General features: G+C 46.4%; 1 protein-coding gene across 2 annotated transcripts in view; it reads left to right on the top strand.

The window, feature by feature from the left end:
* The window catches only part of rnf13 (ring finger protein 13), an 86,632-nt gene that overhangs the window by 6,136 nt on the left and 60,478 nt on the right, over window positions 1–20,018 (top strand). For both annotated transcript variants that reach the window (XM_063200852.1, XM_063200853.1), the window contains exons 3-4: window positions 2,136–2,216; window positions 18,984–19,109. In XM_063200852.1, coding sequence (XP_063056922.1) covers window positions 2,136–2,216; window positions 18,984–19,109 — 207 coding nt within the window. The remainder of the gene's footprint in view (window positions 1–2,135; window positions 2,217–18,983; window positions 19,110–20,018) is intronic.

Below are 20,018 nucleotides of genomic sequence, written 5' to 3'. Positions count from 1 at the left end.
CGTTAACTTTTTTGCTCATCGGCCACTGTGGCTAGTGGTTTTCCCGAGTCACTAGCCATTTAGCCTTTCTGGTAGCCAGAGTTTTATTGTCCATCTTTTCCTTTTGAATATACTTGCATTTAAATACAAATAATTGACGCATCTACTGTAATTTGTCACACCAAAGCATAAGTTACCAGTCAAAGTGGCTAGTGAGACTGAAATTGTTACTAGCCACAGCCAAGTTTTACCAGCATTTGGCTGGTTGGCAGGTGCCAGTGTCAAGCCCTGGTTCTTAGGCCTCAGAACCAGAACCTAATTTATCTTCATAATTTTTAAGGAGATTCCTGTAATATTAAAATTGCAAACAAATTCTGTACATGAGAATACATTTGTGAACTGGTTCTTGGTGTTCGCTAGCATAATGACAAACCTAAATACAGTTAAGTATTGATAGTGGAACATCATACAAAACCATGGGCGCTCCCACCCAGTTTCTACTATTTTAGAATGTAGTATGTTATCAGCATTTTGGAAAGCACTGATTTAGAACATCAGTCCAACGGTCATTGCTTCTCCTCAAGTGACTACTGTGGTTGGCTCTGTCACAACTATCTTGTGTCCTGCAAATGTTGATTTGTCATTCAACATTTGGAGAAATCAGTCTTGCAACATATCTTCATAGAGCCATGACTCGGGCGCATTATTAGCCTTGCGGAAGTTATAGTCTGTTTCTACCCATTTTGATTAGCTTGGCCATTGGAGGTCTTCAGCATGAAAACGGGAAGATGACATTGCTTCTGTGTGTGGGCAGTGCACAGTCACAAGTCTCTTGTGACATACCATCAGTCTACCACCATTGCAAAGTTATGGTTTTAGTGTCGTTACTTATTGCTCTTAGGCAATCCACTGGTGTTATCCTGCATTTTCACAGGTTTTTGCTTTGTTTCCTCTTTATCAGTGAGAGCAGATTATTAGGAGTGGTAAACATGTACAGACAGGAAGTAAAGCTTTAAGCAAAGATTTTCAAAGAAAGTCCTAATGAATCTCCTACTTAACAATCTTCCCTGCTTTAAGTTCCCCGTCGGAAGTCATAAGGAGTGGCTGATGAGGCTGTGGTCAATAAGCTGCACTTAATGTTCCTAAAAACAGACATTTCAGCTGCAAAATTACATGGCGTAGAGCAGAGGTGGGCAGCCTATGTCCCGAGAGCCGTTTCAGCCCTTGTGGCCGTTTTATCTGGCCCCCGATATAATTTTAATGTTGTGCAGCTTCACATGAAATTTGACCTATTTTGTAAAGGAATCTTAGAAATTACATGCGATACAAAGTAATATTCAGGGGACCTAGAGAAGGTGGGGACTGTTTTGAAGGTGTCTACCTTCAATATAGGCCTAAATTGCAGGGGGAAATCCTGGTTTGTGTTTATAGTACGGCCCTTGGAGGACTTTTATGGCCCTTATAGGAATTTGAAGTGCCCCCCCCAAATGAAAAAGGTTCCCCACCCATGGCGTAGAGCTTGGTACACATACGTCAATATCAAATATCGGAGGGTTCATGCTATCATTCAGCACTGTGATTGTCTATTGGCTGGTTGTCAAGGGAATCCACTCTCAGAATGCTGTAGTTTTTTGAAAATCAGTTATCAGTCACCCTCAGAACACACAAAACAAGGTGATGGTCCAAACAGATTTGAGTCTGTGAGAAAATCAGAGTATACCGTAATAAGACATGCAATAGACTAAAAGATGAACGATTTGAAGGTGGAAACGTTAAGCAAAAATATATTTATCCGGTTTTGTTGCTTCGTGCAGTGACTTAACCCTCAGCACTATAGGTAGGTTATGGCAGTGTCTGTCCCCCTCCCATCCATACGAAATGTTATGTTACATTACATTTAGCAGAGGCAACTGAACAGGAATCAAACTAGGCATTCTTCAATTCCAAGACAAACCCCCTAGCATTTAGGATTAAGCTCATGTTCATGCACATGGCGAAACAGTCTGTGCCATAGCTGTTTGATCCATAGCTGGGGCCGAATAGTCTGTTTATTCAATTCTAGATGCTTCATCTCTACACATTGGGTATTGATGTTTTAAAAAGTCTCTGGCTTCTCCTTTGTCATTACAGTGCTCTGTTGTCCTTTGTCATTGCAGTACTCTTTCGACAACAAGACCGAGAACTTCGATGACCTTCCTGCACGCTTTGGCTACCGCCTGCCCAGTGAAGGACTGAAGGTAAGGAAGGCGCCAATATATAGACAGAGAACTGAATGCTGTCTTTGGACAGGAACCCAGTTAATGCAACACTAACAGCTTTTTTCCGATTTGAAGTACAGTATTCTCTCAAGTAGATGGTCTTTCTGTAATTCTTAATGACAGACAGTTCTGCGTCCAACATACAGTATAGTGTTACCAAGGACTACTCACTCACAGCTCAATACTGGCCCGTAGGAAAAGGGCAACATAAAACAAACTGTCCAAACAAACTGATATGTTTAAAAGTGCTAAAAACACAGTTAACGTGTTGCACACTACTTAAAAAAATACCTATGTGCTTTTAGTACGCTAAATTACACACACGCACAATAACAATTTTGTTGCTCTAAAACACGACACACACACACACACACACACACACACACACACACACACACACACACACACACACACACACACACACACACACACACACACACACACACACACACACACACACACACACACACACACACACACGCACATACACACACACACACAATCTGTGCCAAAATGCCACACTGCGTCTCACCACATCCTCCCCCTCTTGTAGTGCTAGGCTTTGGTCCCTTCAATGGGCACCAGGCAATGAGAAGCAAAACAGATGGTCTTATAAATTTTTACAACACTTTTTAATAAGGTCGTCATTCCCTATATGGCCTTGTTTCCTTGCTAGGATACTTGGGTGGTGGCGTTTTGAACAGAAAACACATTCTAGGACTGTGCTCTTGTTGGAAATGTGAAGGAAGCCAGTGTACTCCCTGTAGGATCTTTTGATTGTAAGAGGGTCTTTTTTTGACACCGATTAAAACGTCTATGATGGCTACTGATCCTTCAGTTGGTATTATTCCTGGAAGGGGTCATTGATGAGATAGCACAAAAAAATGTATAATAATATTTGTGCTGACCTGCAAGAAGCAGGGGTTGGCTGTGTGTGCTGACAGTCCATTGTAAACCCTTGGGAGATAAAGCTGAGTGACATGAGTTCAGATGACTTGAGTGGGTTGCTGTTTTGCAGCCATTGATGCTTTTTGACCCTGCATGTGTAGCCAACCTCACGTGGATTCTCTCACGGTCTTTGTTTCTCTCTCTCCCTTTTCCTCTTTGTCTATTTGTTTCTCTCTCTCTCTCTCTCTCTCTCTCTCTCTCTCTCTCTCTCTCTCTCTCTCTCTCTCTCTCTCTCTCTCTCTCTGTAAAGCCATAAAGCATTGAAGAGGAAATGGCCTTGACCTGCCTTTCGATCTTAGACTACAGTCTCAGTTGACTGTGTTTATTGATATGACAGTGCAATGTGCATTGTCATTCCTCAGCAGTCTTTAGAGGAGGGAAAACACTTTGAGAAAGCTACTTAAATTGCACATAACAGGAATAATGCAAGGACCATCAGTTACAGCAATGTAAAAGCAGGCATAAAGCAGGGGTTTACAATAGATTTTTTGCACCTTTCTGTAGTAGATTTAGATGGATTACACCCCATTCAGTGTTTGTTTCCCGAATTCAGGAATATGTCAGCAAGGGTTTCAATGCGGTCCTTCAGATTGGAATAGAGATGGGATTTATTGGTCTTTGACGGGATCCGGATCATAGTGGCTCGTTCCTTTCAAAGCTCGTTCCTCGCTTTTTTGAATGGCTTTTCATTTTTTTTTCAGATAGCATTTTCACTCAACCTCTACATCATTCTGTCCAAACAACTGATTGTGCAGACTGTTTCTGTTTCTGTTGACACCTATGTTTTCCCCCAAATTAAAGTACTCATGTGAAGGTCATGTGCTCAAAACGAACGAAGAATGAACGAAAAACGGAAAAGAGTGGCTCCCAACCGGGATTCGGTTCCCATCGTTCACGTCTAGGAGTCGCTCATAAGAATCAATTCGTTCATTCGATGCAGCATAGAAATTCCCAGACAAGTGTAGTGGGGGAGTGCTCTTTTTCGATATGCAGCTGCCATGTGGGGCTTTCCACTACCTTGAGGCATGAAACTCAATGCAGTTTCATATGTGTATCACTTCCTCACTTTCAATGTTTCCCATGTACAGTATAAACACTCTGAACCGGAGACTTAGTCTGATCCTGTGACTACGGCGTGTGTGAAAATAAGGCGGTCATGGAGGGGAATTTTGATATTTCGATTTTGAGAATTGGTCTTTGAGTTTTGCTTTTGTAAAACATGTGCACTGTGCAGTGCTTTTGTGTCTTGTATGTCTTGAAATCGATGGCTCAATGACCAGTTCCCCTGTGAAGCCACTGCAGAGCAGTATTTATAGGGAATTTGGTTTCTTTTTTGGGGGTTTTATAATCTCGCAGGTGAACAATCTCCTATGTTGTCATGTGAATGTACTTTCAACCTTAATTTCTTTTCATCTGAAGGCACAATATATCCTGTTTTTTATTAACAGAATGGCAATGACCAAGTCGTAAAGTAAGAATCTCTGTATTCTGTCATACTAGTAATATGTAATAATGTTTTTAATGAATAGTAAGACACTGCACTGGCAGGATGGTGAGCAGAGAGCTCTCAGGGAGGCACTATTATTCTGTCATGACAAAAACTAAGAGGTACTCCTTTATTCCAGCAACCATTAGATTACTAAATACGATGGTACTGTAAGTATAGAGCCCATTAACTGGATCTACTAAGTGCGGTTGTTAATCACTGGCAAGACAGGATGTGAGGTTTGGCTGAATGTGTGTGTAATTTCAGTTATGTCTTACCCTCTTCTTATTTATTGGCCTAGTATTTCAGTTTTTTTGTGTTTTTCTTTATTCTATTTTTGACTTTCATTATATTACATTACACTTAGCTGATGCTTTTATCCAAAGCGACTTACAGTTATTTACAGGGTATTGTTTACAGTCCCTGGAGCAGTCTGGGGTTAGGAACCTTGTACAAGGGCACTTCAGCTATGGAGGGAGGAAGGGATTGGTAAGGGTGGGGGTTTAACCTGCAACCCTGTGATCTTCAGTCCAACTCCCTAACCATTACACCACAGGGCTGACACATTTATCGTTGATTGAGGGACACTGGTATAACTGAGGTCATTCTGTGCTAGTTCCCCACTTGGGGCTCGAACCCAGTCAATGCTCCAATTTGGGCATGGGAGGCACCGCACGATACCGCTCAGCTTAAGATCCAGACGGATAGCTCAGCGCAACTGATACTGTATGAGGCTTCGAGAGGGAGGTTTACTAATGTCCTACGCCAAACTCTGCTAGTTGGCATCCGTTACACTGGGACTGTAAACTCAATTGCTCTTTGCTGAGACAAATAACGTTTTCTGAATCTGAATCGGAATCTGAATCAAACGTCCTCTCCTCCCTTAGTTCAATTCTGGCTCCCTCATCCCTGGTCCCTGGTCCCTGGTCCCTGGCTTCCTTCTCCTTCTCTCGCCCACCTCTTGTGAGCTATGCATAACTCAAGACTGACTGAGAAGCCGCCATTGTCCACTTCTAAGGCATGGCATTGTGTCATCATCTGTACATCAGCCCACCACGCACGCACGCACGCACACACGCACGCACGCACGCACGCACGCACGCACGCACGCACGCACGCACGCACGCACGCACGCACGCACGCACGCACGCACGCACGCACGCACGCACGCATATAATATTTTTTGCTGGCACACGTCCCTGCTCTGTATAGTCTGTGTGTGTGTGTGTGTGTGTGTGTGTGTGTGTGTGTGTGCGTGTGCGTGTGCGTGTGCGTGTGCGCGTGCGCGTGCGTGCGTGCGTGCGTGTCTGTGTCTGTCTGTGTCTGTATATGCAATGCATTCATGTACCATTTCATTCGTTTGCTACTGCCGGTAAATCATCACACTTCTCTAGTCTTTAGCCGCTACCTGCTTGGTAAATGATACTGTAGATGGTGGATACACACACCTGCTGTCTCTTCTCTTTCCCTGGAGACAGACACAGGTGTGCACGCGTGTGCAGGCGGGCGGGCAGATGCCTTTAACAAGCAGAGCATCCAGCCTTGTCGCATCGAAAGCAGGCCTCCCGAGTTAAACGCTTTCATAAGATAAGGAGGCAGGTGAGGAGAGAGGTCTAGATGGCTGGCTGGGTCCTCTCCTTGCCCTCGCTGCTGAACCATCCTCCACCATCCACCATCCACCCTCCTCCCAGCAAGTGAGGAGAGATGTCTGGCTGACCAGCTGGCTGGTTCCCTTGCTGAACCATTCTCCACCCTCCTCTCTCCTCCCACGTCTCTCAGCTCTCCCAGCTCTGCCCAGCCCGCTGCTGCCCATATACCCTGCACTACCTGGAATGCAGCCCAGCGCCCAGCTCCTGTCTCTGCTTTCTCTGTAGAATGAGCTAGTTCCATGTCAGTGCAGTGGGGTGATATCAAGAACTTGTATCCACTCTGGAACATTTTTGGAATCTGGCATTTTTGTCTTGGGCATTGCATTGCATTGCATTGCATTGCATTGCATGCTTTTTATATACAGAAAATTTAAACTGTATGTTCTCAAAATATTTCAATGGCAAGAATTCACACATCGATGAAAGAATTCACACATAGATCTGACCAGTCATTTCCAATAGTGAAAATGCAAAAAGTCAAAAAATGGCATTTAAGTCATTTTGCAACAAACTCTTCATATGCTGACAGGGCTGTGTGATGGATTGATGGATGGATGGATGGATGGATGGATGGATGGATGTGTGGATGGATGGATGGATGGGTAGATCGACTGAGTCTTCGAAGGCAGGCAGGAGCCCCTTGTTAGTGGGTAGCTCGTGGGCTGGAGCTGTAGTCTGCGGGTGTTTGGAATGGCAGGATGGCAGGGAGGTCAGTCGGCTGGCCGGCCGATCGTAGCTGCAGTCTCCTGTATGGTTCAAGAGTGGATTAATGTAAGCTTGGATACTGCTGTGTGTGAGAGTGTTTGTATGTGTATGTGTGTGTGTGTGTGGCACACTCCCACCTTTTGTCCTCTCTTAACCTCTCTCCATTTTTGTCCCTGTTGGACTGCTTCTTACTCTTTCTGTCTCTCTCTTTGTTTTTTCTCTCTCTGTTTCCCTCTCTCCCTCTATCCATCTGTCTCCCTCTCCCTTCCCCTTTGTATTTGTTTCTCTCCCTCTCTCTCTCTCTCCATCTCTCTCCCTCCCCCCCCCTTCCCGCCATCTCTCTCCCTGTCTCTCTCCACCTCTGTCTCTCTCCACCTCTGTCTCTCTTTGTTTCTCTCTCCCTCTGTCTCTCCTTCTCTTTTTTTCTCTCCCTCCCTGTGTCTCTCCTCCTCTTTGTTTCTCTCTCTCCCTCTCTCCCGGTGTCTCTCCTTCTCTTTGTTTCTCTCTCTCCCTGTGTCTCTCTGTCTCCCTCTGGGTTCTACATGGTGGACTGACCCAGAACTTTGTCTCTTGCGTGCCTGCCCGTCCTGTGTGTCTGGTTGGAGAAATTGACCCTATTCCCCACTGCCTGCCCGCCCGCCTGCCTGCCTGCAAGAGAGAGAAAAAAAAAAAAAAGAAAAATAGAAAAGCTCCAATCTCATGCAAGGGGAGGGGACTGTTTATTTCTTTTTTTGTCAAGCAGAACAGAAAAGACCATGATCCTCCACCATCTCTCTCTCTCTCTCTCTCTCTCTCTCTCTCTCTCTCTCTCTCTCTCTCTCTCTCTCTCACACACTCACACACACACACACACACACACACACACACACACACACACACACACACACACACACACACACACACACACACACACACACACACACACACACACACACACACACACACTCTCTCTCTCTCTCCTTCTCTCTCTCCCTGTCCCTGCAATCTCCTATGATCCACCCCGTGCAGTGTAGTGTAGCCCAAAAACATCTTGTCCATCCGTGCTCTGACTCTCATTACAACAACAAGGACCCCTCCCTTTCCCCGCGGCCCCAGCCAGACAGCCAGCCTTCTTCACACAGCCAGCCAGCCAGCCAGCCAGCCAGCCAGCCAGCCAGGCACTCTGCACCATATAAGGATGGAGTAGAGGAAAGTAGAGTGGAGTGGAGAGTGGAAGGCATAGGAGAGTCACTAGGATCTGCACTGCACTGCACTGCACTGCACTGTAGTGCGCTATACTGCACTATACTGTACTGTGCTGTACTGCACTGAACTCGTTGCCCTCCTCCCCCTGGCCTGTGCGTTACTCCGGCCCCCACCACGGCTGCTCCTCGCTGGGTGAAGCTGCTGCTGCTGGCTGGCTGGCTGGCTGCTGAGCCACACTGTTCTCGGCCAATTATGCCAAAGAGCAAACCTGAAGGAGCTTAGAAAGAAAGGTGGGGTGGAGGGGGTGAAGACTGAGGTGGGTACTGAAAGGTTTTGGAAGTCGGTGGGTGGTGGTGGGGGCATTAAGGGGGGGGGGTGTCCTGGGGATTGGGAGGGTGGGGCTTATGAGAAGGGTATGGAGGGCAGTCAGCGGCCGTTGAGGAGGTGGTGAGGAGGCCGTTGTGGGGACATTAAGGGTTGGGGGGGGGGGTATAGAAGGTTTCGGAAGTCAGTGGGCAGCTGTTGTGCTCAGTTCTCGTTTCCTTTCCTCTCCAACTCGAGGGAACAGGCGCAGAGCTTAGCATGTGATTTCACGGATCTCTCTCACACACACACACACACACTCACATACACACACACACACACTCACATTGCGCACACGCTCACACACACACCCTGATATATTTGTGGGGCCCTCCCATTGACTTCCATTCATATTAACCCTAACAATAGCCAAATTAACTGTGCCCAAACCAAAACAATCCCTAACCCTAACCTGCCAGTGAGGAAGTGTTTTTACACTTTTACTTTAACCAGTAACAACAAAACTACCCCAGCAAAAGGGGTCAAAACATGTGGGGGTCCAGGATTTGGGCCCCACATGGAGCGAGGGTCCCACCTTGTTGGTGTGCTCCAATGGCAGTGGCCTCACTAAGATAGATTGGTGCAGCACACATTCACGTACACACACACACACACGCACACGCACACGCACACGCACACGCACACGCACACGCACACGCACACGCACACACGCAGGCATGTAGCCTCAACTTCTCACTTCTGCTTGCAAAGGACTGTTAATGTGGTGTGAGACTGCCTGAAACAGATATGCAAGACCTCCAGCATACTTCTGCCTTCTTTGTTAGCCTCTGCATTGGCGCAACCAGAACGCTTAGCCTGGTGGTGCGGTTTATGAGCTCAGAGTTTCCCTCGTGTGTGTGTGTGTGTGTGTGTGTGTGTGTGTGTGTGTGTGTGTGTGTGTGTGTGTGTGTGTGTGTGTGTGTGTGTGTGTGTGTGTGTGTGTGTGTGTGTGTCTTTCTGTGTGTGTGCGTGCGTGCGTGCGTGCGTGCGTGCGTGCGTGCGTGCGTGCGTGCGCGCGCATGTTGGTCTGTTAGTCTGTCTGTCTTCATTCTTCGTTCATTCTGTCAGTGTGTTTGTGTTTGTGTAGGTGTCTTGTGTGTGTGTGTGTGTGTGTGTGTGTGTGTGTGTGTGTGTGTGTGTGTGTGTGTGTGTGTGTGTGTGTGTGTGTGTGTGTGTGTGTGTGTGTGTGTGACTTAAAATGACTGACATAATCTAGGACGAATGTATAGTGTGTTACCCTCTTAATTCAAACTTTCTTAGTCCATTTCTCCCTTAATTTTAGTGCCAGATTTGTGCAAATATAGTTCAGGGGTGCTTCCGGCACACTACGTTTTATCAAAATCGGGCCCCAAGGTATTTTATTTCACGTGACACGTGAAATTGTCATGGCTAATATTTAACCCAGGTTGCTGCTTCAGCCTGAGAATTTGGCCCAGAATATCAGTAATTTCACTTGTCAGTGGGAAACAGTGGGATTATTGACAAGACTGAGCACTGCAGCTCTGAGGAAATGCCGTAGCCTGTAGCCTGTAGCATATTAGCACACTAGTGCCTAGCATCCCCCTTCAGCACATGACTGACAGCTGGCGGTGCCTTGTTGACAGTTGTGCCTCACAGCTCAGTCAGTCACATGGACACACACACACACACACACACAGACACACATGCACGCACGCACGTGTGCACATTCAAAAGCTGTATAATTGCGCATACACACTCTCAAAAGCACACACCAAACAAACACACATATTGTACATGCTGTGTAGTGAGTGGTGAGTTCATTCCACATCTTGTGTGGTATGAATAGCTGTAAACGGCAGTTGATGGCATCCATTATGTTGACTTATGATCACACATGGAGAGTGACACTCATCCTCATTGCCTTCTGCCTGGCTTTTACTGCTGTGGTGGCCTCATTATCATAGTCAACTGCCGCATCCCGCCTGTCACTCATACAACAAGACCTATGCTCATGACACATTTCACTGCTCTGGAAACGAACACAAGTTGGCATTTGCGGTGAGCCTGTGAACACTACAGTGTTTTGCTTGGTACATTAACTCAAAAAGGCTAGAACTGCCATACTTAAAAAGAACGAGAAAAACGAGGCACCCACAAGGCTGGTGCCGAATAGCCTAATGTGTATGGAAGCCTGGCAATGTAACAGAAAGTCTACGAACACAAACTGGAACAACAAACGTTTTGGATCCAGCCCATGTCAAATGTCTCCATGAACTTATCTGAAAAAACAACAACCCATATCATGCAGTTCCACAAGACACTGGGGAAGGAAGCACATGGTATTGGAGATGCCAGGGTTAGGAAGGTCAACTCCTATCATGTACTGTATGACCTTATCATTTTATGAACTGGCTGATGCTTGTGACACGATTAATAAGATATAGCAAAGGAATGATGACCTACGATCCAAGCAAGCCTCTGCACATTATACACAGTATAATAATCAGAGAGTACAGGAGTAATAACACATTTCAAAGTGTTTGTTTCTTTGTTTGATGAGTCATAACTTAATGTACGGTATTTGTTTGCCTCAACCTAAGGAATGTTCTGAAATGAGCTGAAAGATTGCTGCAGCCTACAGCTTGAGTTCTCTACACTATTGTAAGCTATATATAGTCACACAACATTAGAACTCTTTTGCTTACTTGTTCAATAATTAACTAGACTGCCTGTGCAGTCGCCTTCGACTGCTTAAGGTATATCCCCGAAACGCGACGCTTCCAGTCCCCAATCATTCCCACCACTCCCGTCTACCTTTTCATGAACGATTATGATAAATACAAAATATAAAACAAATATATTTAATATCTATACATAGATCAATGACGTGCATAGGCTTAAAACCAAATGACTATTGTGAAAATGAAGGAAAAAATGGGGCAAATGGTAACACTGTTTTAATGGTTCACTATTACAGTGGATATACCACATTAGGTACAGTGTAATAACCAGTGTAACAATATTTAATACCACGTCATACCAGTGTGACACCATGTACCAATTTTGTACTTATATCATGTAGGCTATTTGTGTGTAAGTGGTATTACATGGTATTGCATATTTGTACACTGGTATTACACTAGTATTACATGGTATTACATATTGTTACACTGGTTATTACACTGTACCTGGTATTGCCTATTTTTACACTGGTATTACACTAGTATTACATGGTATTAAATATTGTTACACTGGTTATTACACTGTAGGCCTACCTGATATGGTAGATTCACTGAAATGGTGAACCATTAAATTAAGGACTTACCGGGCAAATCAATCAACCAAGTCAGAAGTTATGGGCCAAATAAAAATTCCACCATTTTGAAAGTGTTGACCTCCAAACTCGAATCAGTTCATGAACCTACCCTGCAGCATTCACACACCAAATCTGGGACAAATCCATCCACCCGGTCAGAAGTAATGGGCCAAACAAAAATTCGGCCATCTTGAATTCGGCCATCATGAAATTGTTGACCTCCAAACTCGAATCAGTTCATGAACCTACCCTAGAACATTCACACACCAAATCTGGGACAAATCCATCCACCCGGTCAGAAGTAATGGGCCAAACAAAAATTCGGCCATCTTGAATTCGGCCATCTTGAAATTGTTGACCTCCAAACTCGAATCAGTTCATGAACCTACCCTAGAACATTCACACACCAAATCTGGGACAAATCCATCCACCCGGTCAGAAGTAATGGGCCAAACAAAAATTCGGCCATCTTGAAATTGTTGACCTCCAAACTCGAATCAGTTCATGAACCTACCCTAGAACATTCACACACCAAATCTGGGACAAATCCATCCACCCGGTCAGAAGTAATGGGCCAAACAAAAATTCGGCCATCTTGAATTCGGCCATCTTGAAATTGTTGACCTCCAAACTCGAATCAGTTCATGAACCCACCCTAGAGCATTCACACACCAAATCTGGGACAAATCCATCCACCCGGTCAGAAGTAATGGGCCAAACAAAAATTCGGCCATCTTGAATTCGGCCATCTTGAAATTGTTAACCTCCAAACTCGAATCAGTTCATGAACCTACCCTAGAACATTCACACACCAAATCTGGGACAAATCCATCCACCCGGTCAGAAGTAATGGGCCAAACAAAAATTGTGCCATCTTGAATTCGGCCATCTTGAAATTGTTGACCTCCAAACTCGAATCAGTTCATGAACCTGCCCTAGAGCATTCACACACCAAATCTGGGACAAATCCAAACATCCGTTCAAAAGTTATCGCGTTAACATGAAAGACCTTACGCGGCGGCGGCGGCGGCGGTGCACGCAAAACCATTACATCCCCGACGCTCCGCGTTTCGGGGATATAATTATTTGCTCAGGTCTGTCAGATGTGGGCCATGTTTTTGCTTGAATCTGAGGAGCAGGGAAGCTGACAGGGATCAGAGAAAGGGGTCAGTTGTCCCGGGCCCAGGGAGAGAGAGGAGGGCCAGATTGTAGTCCACGTTACATTGTATGTATTGGGTGGAGGGGCCTTTTCAGGTGACATTGTCCCAGGCCTGCAAAAGCTGTCAGCAGCCCTGGTGAGAAGCGTATTCCTGACTGAGCGTGTTTCTGGGGCCCAAATGTTTTCGTGGCCTAGTTGAGTGCTCTGCCCCAGTCAGTCAGTCTCTATGCAGGCCGCTGTAGTATGTTCCTCCCTTTTAGCCATGGTCCAGTAACCCGCTAACGCTACGTACGCTATTATTATTCATATACCGCCTGCTCTCTTCAGGAATATTTTTAATGTTTTATTTCTTTATCCGCTTTTGCAGTCTCAGGGTTTTCTTTTTTTTCCCCCTTCTTTCTTTTCGTCGTCTTTCTTGTGATCTCGTGTTCCTTTCCAAGCACATTTTTTCCTATGATCTATTTTTGGTTGTGATCAGAGTTCTTAGCAGCTAGAGCTTGATTTTTGTGAGTAGTCTCCTGTCTTTCTATTTTTGTTAAGTTTCCGGATGCTTCTATGGAAGTCCTAATCATACCTCCAATCTATTAAAATTGCTAAAGAGGAGTGTGTGCGTGCATGTGCATGTGCATGTGCATGTGCATGTGCATGTGCATGTGCATGTGCATGTGCATGTGCATGTGCATGTGCATGTGCATATGCATGTCTATGTGCATGTGCATGTGCATGCGCGCGCGCGCGTGCGTGTGTGCGTGTGTGTGTGTGTGCGCGTGTGTGTATGCGCGCGTGTGTGTAAGGTTTATGTGCTTGTGTGTGTATTGCCCCAGTTCTGTCCTGGTGAATGTTTTCATCTCTGAGGTATCATGTGCTGCCTGCCTGCAGGGTGTCTTGGGTTTGTTCATGACCGTGTGTGTGTGTGTGTGTGTGTGTGTGTGTGTGTGTGTGTGTGTGTGTGTGTGTGTGTGTGTGTGTGTGTCAGCAATGACGTGTCCGTCTGTCTGTCATGTGACGAGGGAGCTAACTAACGTCCTAATATGCTTACTGTCTCCTCTCCTCATGCTCGTCATCTCGTACACGTACGTAGACGTCCCTGTGCTGGCCTCCAGTCCAGTACACTCCAGAAAAAAAGCACACACATCAACACTTCCTCCCTAGCCCTATCTTGCTACATCATGAAATTCCTGAAAAGGGGGGTGGTGGTGGTAGTGGTGGAGGGGTTGTGGTTGGCGGGCTGCAAGGGCCGTTTAGGGGGAAGAGAGAGAAGCATGCACGATGACTAGGCCTTGACGGGGTTGGCTGGCCGGGTGGGATGGAAAATCCAACAAAGCAAAAACAGGCCTGAGCCTCCTAGCTCTTAGCCTTAGCCTTAGCTTTTAGCCTAGCCCACTGAAGTGAGCTGCCTGCAGCCCCAGTGAATCATTTATGACTGAGCGGGAATGGGAACTCATCCCAGTATTCCAGTCTGCTGCATCTATTTATTTAAATATTTAAATCTTTATTTATTCATAATCCGTCTGTGGAGACGACTAACAACAGGCTGCTGCCTCTACAAAAAAAAAATCCAAGACAGATAGCTGTAATCCAGATATTAGTCCTCCCAAAGCGGTGCTTTTTTCCACGTGCACACACAGTTATCATATTTCCGACCGATAAATCAGTGTGAGAGCTGAGCGCGACGTCTCGTCTCTCCCCTTTTTTCTGCCCCTTTTGTTTAGCAGCAGATGTTTTTCAGCTGCAGTTCCTTTGTCTTGTGGCGTCGGTGGCAGCCAGTGGTCAACAGAGGGCGCCGTTGCTGCTTTTTGTGTGGCTGTGGTGGTGATGATGATGGTGCATGTGTGAGTGTGTGTGTGTGTGAGAGAGAGTCTTGGCCTGCAGTGAGCGCCCGGGCAGACTGGTCTGGCTGACGCAGGATCACAGGCCTCTCTCTTGTGCCGTAAACAGCGTGACATCAGGGCTACATTGGCGCAGAGAAGCCAGCGTGACTGCCTGCCTGCCTGCCTGACTGACTGCCTGACAGCCTGACTGACCTGACCTTCAGCAAGAAACAAAAGATACAAGGGGAAAGAAAAAAAAACAAGAAAAGTGTCTTCGTTCAGGACTAATTAATTGTCTTGTTTTCCTCCTTTTCGTCTCAAAAAGTAGCCATTCTTGCTTCTTCTTCTTCTTCTTTGTGTTTTCCTCATGGAGTAGTAGCCTTCAGACAAGACGAGTGGTCCAGCTGGATCTCAGAGTGAAAACAGTGGCAGTCAGAGAGGCACGTGAAGCCAGAGAGAGAGAGAGAGAGAGAGAGAGAGAGAGAGAGAGAGAGAGAGAGAGAGAGAGAGAGAGAGAGAGAGAGAGGAGAGAGAGAGAGAGAGAGAGAGAGAGAGAGAGAGAGAGAGAGAGAGAGAGAGAGAGAGAGAGAGAGAGAGAGAAAATGAAAGGGATGTCTGTTGCTGAGGTCACCAGAGAGGCACGAGGAGAGAGGAGCGCTTGCTTGCTTGCGTTCCCCAGTGCTGATCTGTACTCCACGGAACGCACTGTACACTCTACAGGTCTACAGGAGACCGCAGCAGTAGGAGATGGGAGGAGGAGGAGACGGGGGGAGGGCGGAGGAAGGAGATAGAAGCAGAAGAGATGGAGAGGAGTGGACAGGGGGAGGCAGAATCATAGGAGGCAGGGGTAGAAGGATGGGGAGGAGGAGAAGGCAGAGGAGAGTGGCAGAGGAGACAGGGAATGAGGACGTTGAAGCATAGGAGGACAGCGAAAAGAAGGCAAAGGAGACTGGGAGGAGTAGGAGTCGGGGGGTAGGAGAGAGGGGGTAGGAGGAGGGGAGAAGGGCAGGCTTCCAGGCTGGGTGTGTGGCATCCTCATCATTCGCCGCAGCAGCCGCAGCAGCAGCAGCAGCAGCAGCAGCATCATCATCAGCAGCAGCGTTGGCAGTAGTGGTGGCTGTGGTGGCGAAGTCCATTTATAGCAGCGGAGAGTAGTCCTCCTAGAGCAGGGAGGGCAAGCCTGCCCACCAGTGCATGGCATGCCCCACGGTGCCTGAGAGAGAGATCCCAGAGTAATTGTCACTTTCTCCAGCCTCCTCCTCCCCCTACTAGTGTCTCTCTTTCACTCCCTCTCTGTCTTTCATTTGCTCGCTCTCTCTAGTGCTCTCATCCTCCTTTTCCCCTTTTTCACTACAACCCTTTCTCCTTATCCTCTCTATGACATCCTTTTCTCTGTCTATGCACTTTGACCCATTTCTCTCTCTCTCTCTCTCTCTCTCTCTCTCTCTCTCTCTCTCTCTCTCTCTCTCTCTCTCTCTCTCTCTCTCTCTCTTTCTCTCTCTCTCTCCTACCTTCTCCTATCTCCTAGTCTCACCAATCTTCTTTCCCATACTCTTCCTGTTACACTGTGTGAACCACGGGCGTAGCGCTGGACTGTGTGACAGTTAATTTCACAGACAGAATGGCCCCATCTGTTCGACCACACCGAACTCGCTCAGACGAAACTGTACGTGGGAAAAATAAAAGAAAGACTGAGGGAAAAACTGTTACCGAGTCCTCTTCCCTCCTCTGTTTTTTTTCTCTCTTCCCCTCCTCCAAGCGAACGGCAAGGCATTGTGATTGGAGACGTGCAGAAGGCAGGAGGAGGAAAGCAGATGGCTTCAGGAGGCAGCTGTGTCCTCCTGCTGTGGCTGGAGGTGCAGGGGCCTGATGTGGGGACTCCTCCAGGGGAGAGGAGCGTGATGTGGGGACTCCTCCAGGGGGATTTGGGATAGGGAGACTGGACTAAGCTACAGTACCTGGATCTGCGGGAGGGTGGGGAGAGGGGCCCGATGTGAAAAAACAAACAAACAAACAAACAAAAAAACGAAGCCAATTGGAGCCAATTTTGGTACCCTAGGGGAAATTCTTTCTCTGCACTTTATCCCATTTGAACTAGTGAATCACATTGAAGTACACACACGAGTCCGTAGCAGTGGGCTGCCTGCTGAGCTGCGCCCGGGGAGCAGTGTGGGGGTTGGGTGCCTTACTCAAGGGCACTTCAGCCATGGTCCGGTCGGGCATTGAACCGGGAACCCTTAGGTTGCCAACCCAGTGCTCTAGCCACTGAGCCACGGCTACCCCCCAAGCCACGGCTGCCCTCTTTTTTATTTTTTATTTTTTAATTTTTTAAACGAAGAAGACTCCAGGGTAGGGGAGGCTGGGATGCTTCAGATACCAAAATGTTTTGGACAATTCCATGCTTCCAACATTATGGAAACAGTTTGGAGCCCGACCCTTCCTCTTTCACCATGACTGTGCACGAGTGCACAAAGCAAGGTCCATAGACATGGATAACCCTTGACTTGAATATTAGGGGGACACTGTGTTTCTGTAGAACTTCATTCATTCAACAGTGGTGAAGCAACCGCGACTGATCTGTGAGGATTCCTCCATCCCAAATGTCCGCATTCGTTCCTTAGCAACACTTCGAACCAGCGCTGATAGGATGATGGTTACATTCAATGTCAACCAAAAGAATTCTAAAAGAATTTTAACTGTCAATCGATTAACTAACAGTGCTCATTGGTCATTTTAACAATTTAAATAGCTCTCTGAAATAAAGGGGCAGCAAAAAAAAAACATGGGAAACGTACGGGAAACTAGCATTTGCCCGAAATAGAGTAGACTCGGCAAGAATTGGCAAGGAGATTCATTGACTTAAGTCTCCCATAGATATGAATGGGAATTGGCGATTTTATTTTGGTTTCTGGGTCTAGTCCCACCTCCCGCCATTGCTTCACTTCAGAATTGAACCCACAGCGTCTCCTCTATTTAGTGTCAATGTGGATGACAGAGTATGGTATGGATGAACTTGACTGGCCTGCACAGTCCCAACCTGAACCCAATAGAACATCTTTGGGATGAATTAGTGCAGAGACGGAGAGCAAGGCCTTCTCGACCAACATCAGTGTGTGGCCTCACCAATGCGCTTTTGGAAGAATGGTCAAACATTTCTTTAAACATACTCCTCAACCTTGTGGCCAGCCTTCCCAGATGAGTTGAAGCTGTAATAGCTGCAAAATGTGGTCTGATATCATATTGAAATCATGAAAGTCATTCAAATTCTATTGGGAGACAGAGACAGAGACAGAGACAGAGAGGTTCAGGCTGAGCAAGTAAGACTGACATCGTCAGACAGAGAAAATAAATGATTGGAAGTTGGTCTCATCTGTTTCACTGTGTCACAGACACATAGGCAAATACATTAGTATGACTGAATTGGAGACTGCACTTGGTTTGATGTATTAGAACTGCCTTCTGGTTCAATATGACAGTGTAAAATATATGCCACTTCTTATCTCAGCTTTTACTTCAACATTTACTTCACAAGAGCATTTGTGATGCAGAATCAACCCCCATGTTTTTTCCTATTACTGTATGTTTTACAGTGTACATGTTGGGTGTGTTTTGGAAGTTTGTGGGACAGAATTAAATATTTTGCACACAGGGAATTATGCTGAGATTTCTCAGCGAGTATTTTCAAATGAAAAAACACTGTTTCCTTCACGGACGGGAACAATTTGTTGTTCCATGCTGGGCTTAGAGTTTAGTCCCCATTTCACATGAGGACTGGCAGACAGAAGTGCAGCCAAGACGTGATCTGTTTGTTTTCATTTCTCTGCTTTGAGTTCACTGTTCTTCACCCCAAACCCTTTTTCTCTAATAAACACTGAACAATGAAAGATTATAAAAGTCACATCACACTGGAGACATGACGAAACTAAATGTTCAAAATCACTCATGAGCCTCAACACATTTCCTTCCTCCCCCCCCCCCCGCAGTCCCAGTGGTCGGTCGGTCGGTCGGTTTTTAATTGTTTCTCGGTGGATTTGCACTTCCGAGTTGCTTTCCTAATTTGGCAGGAAAATATTTAGCAGTTTTTTCCTCTTCATTTCTTTTCCTTTTTTTTGAGAGATGGCTCGGTGTGATTGGTCAGCTGACCCGATGTTGTGTCTTTTCAGGGCTTCCTGATTGGTGCGCGGCCAGAGAATGCGTGCGAGCCGATCGACCCGCCCCCACCGCGGGATAACCTGACCGGAGCCTTCATCGTGCTCATCAAGCGCTTTGACTGCAACTTTGACGTCAAGGTAAAAGACACAAACACACACACACACACACACACACACACACACACACACACACACACACACACACACACACACACACACACACACACACACACACACACACACACACACACACACACACACACACACACTGCACTTGCCTTACGTGTGATACATAGAACTACATTGTGATTTCACAGTCATTACAATGCACTGACCAAACGTACGCACGCACACGTAAAATGCACTCTCAGAGACACACAAACATTGCTTCTTTGTGTTCGTACACTACAAAAAGTTGCACTGACACAGCCAAGGGCCATTCTTTAGTGTACAGTACTACTACACATTTTACAGGAAAGTAGTCCTTAACCAAGTGGTCTTCACACACACACACACACACACACACACACACACACACACACACACACACACACACACACACACACACACACACACACACACACACACACATGCACACACATGCACACACATGCACACACATGCACACACACGCACACACACGCACACACACTGAAGCAAGCGCACGCACATGCATGCACACAATCTCACACACACATGCATACACACTTAGGCCTGCGAGCGCGCACGCACACACACACACACACACACACAGACACACACACACACACACACACACACACACACACACACACACACACACACACACACACACACACACACACACACACACACACACACACACACACACACACACACACACACACACGCCACCTTCTCCTATTTTATTGGGGAATTCCTTTGCATGAACTTTTTTAATGACTGAACCCCAGCCAAGGCGGGCGAGTGAGGAAGTGAGATAGTCAACAAGTGAGTGACTCAGCACAGCGAGTAAGTGAACAAGTAAAGGAATGAATGAATGAATGAATGAATGAATGAATGAATGTA

This window comes from Engraulis encrasicolus, chromosome 6, assembly GCF_034702125.1.
Source record: "Engraulis encrasicolus isolate BLACKSEA-1 chromosome 6, IST_EnEncr_1.0, whole genome shotgun sequence".
Lineage (NCBI taxonomy): Eukaryota > Metazoa > Chordata > Actinopteri > Clupeiformes > Engraulidae > Engraulis > Engraulis encrasicolus.
The sequence above is the reverse complement of the archived record's forward strand: the minus strand, read 5'-3'. Positions and strand labels throughout refer to the sequence as shown.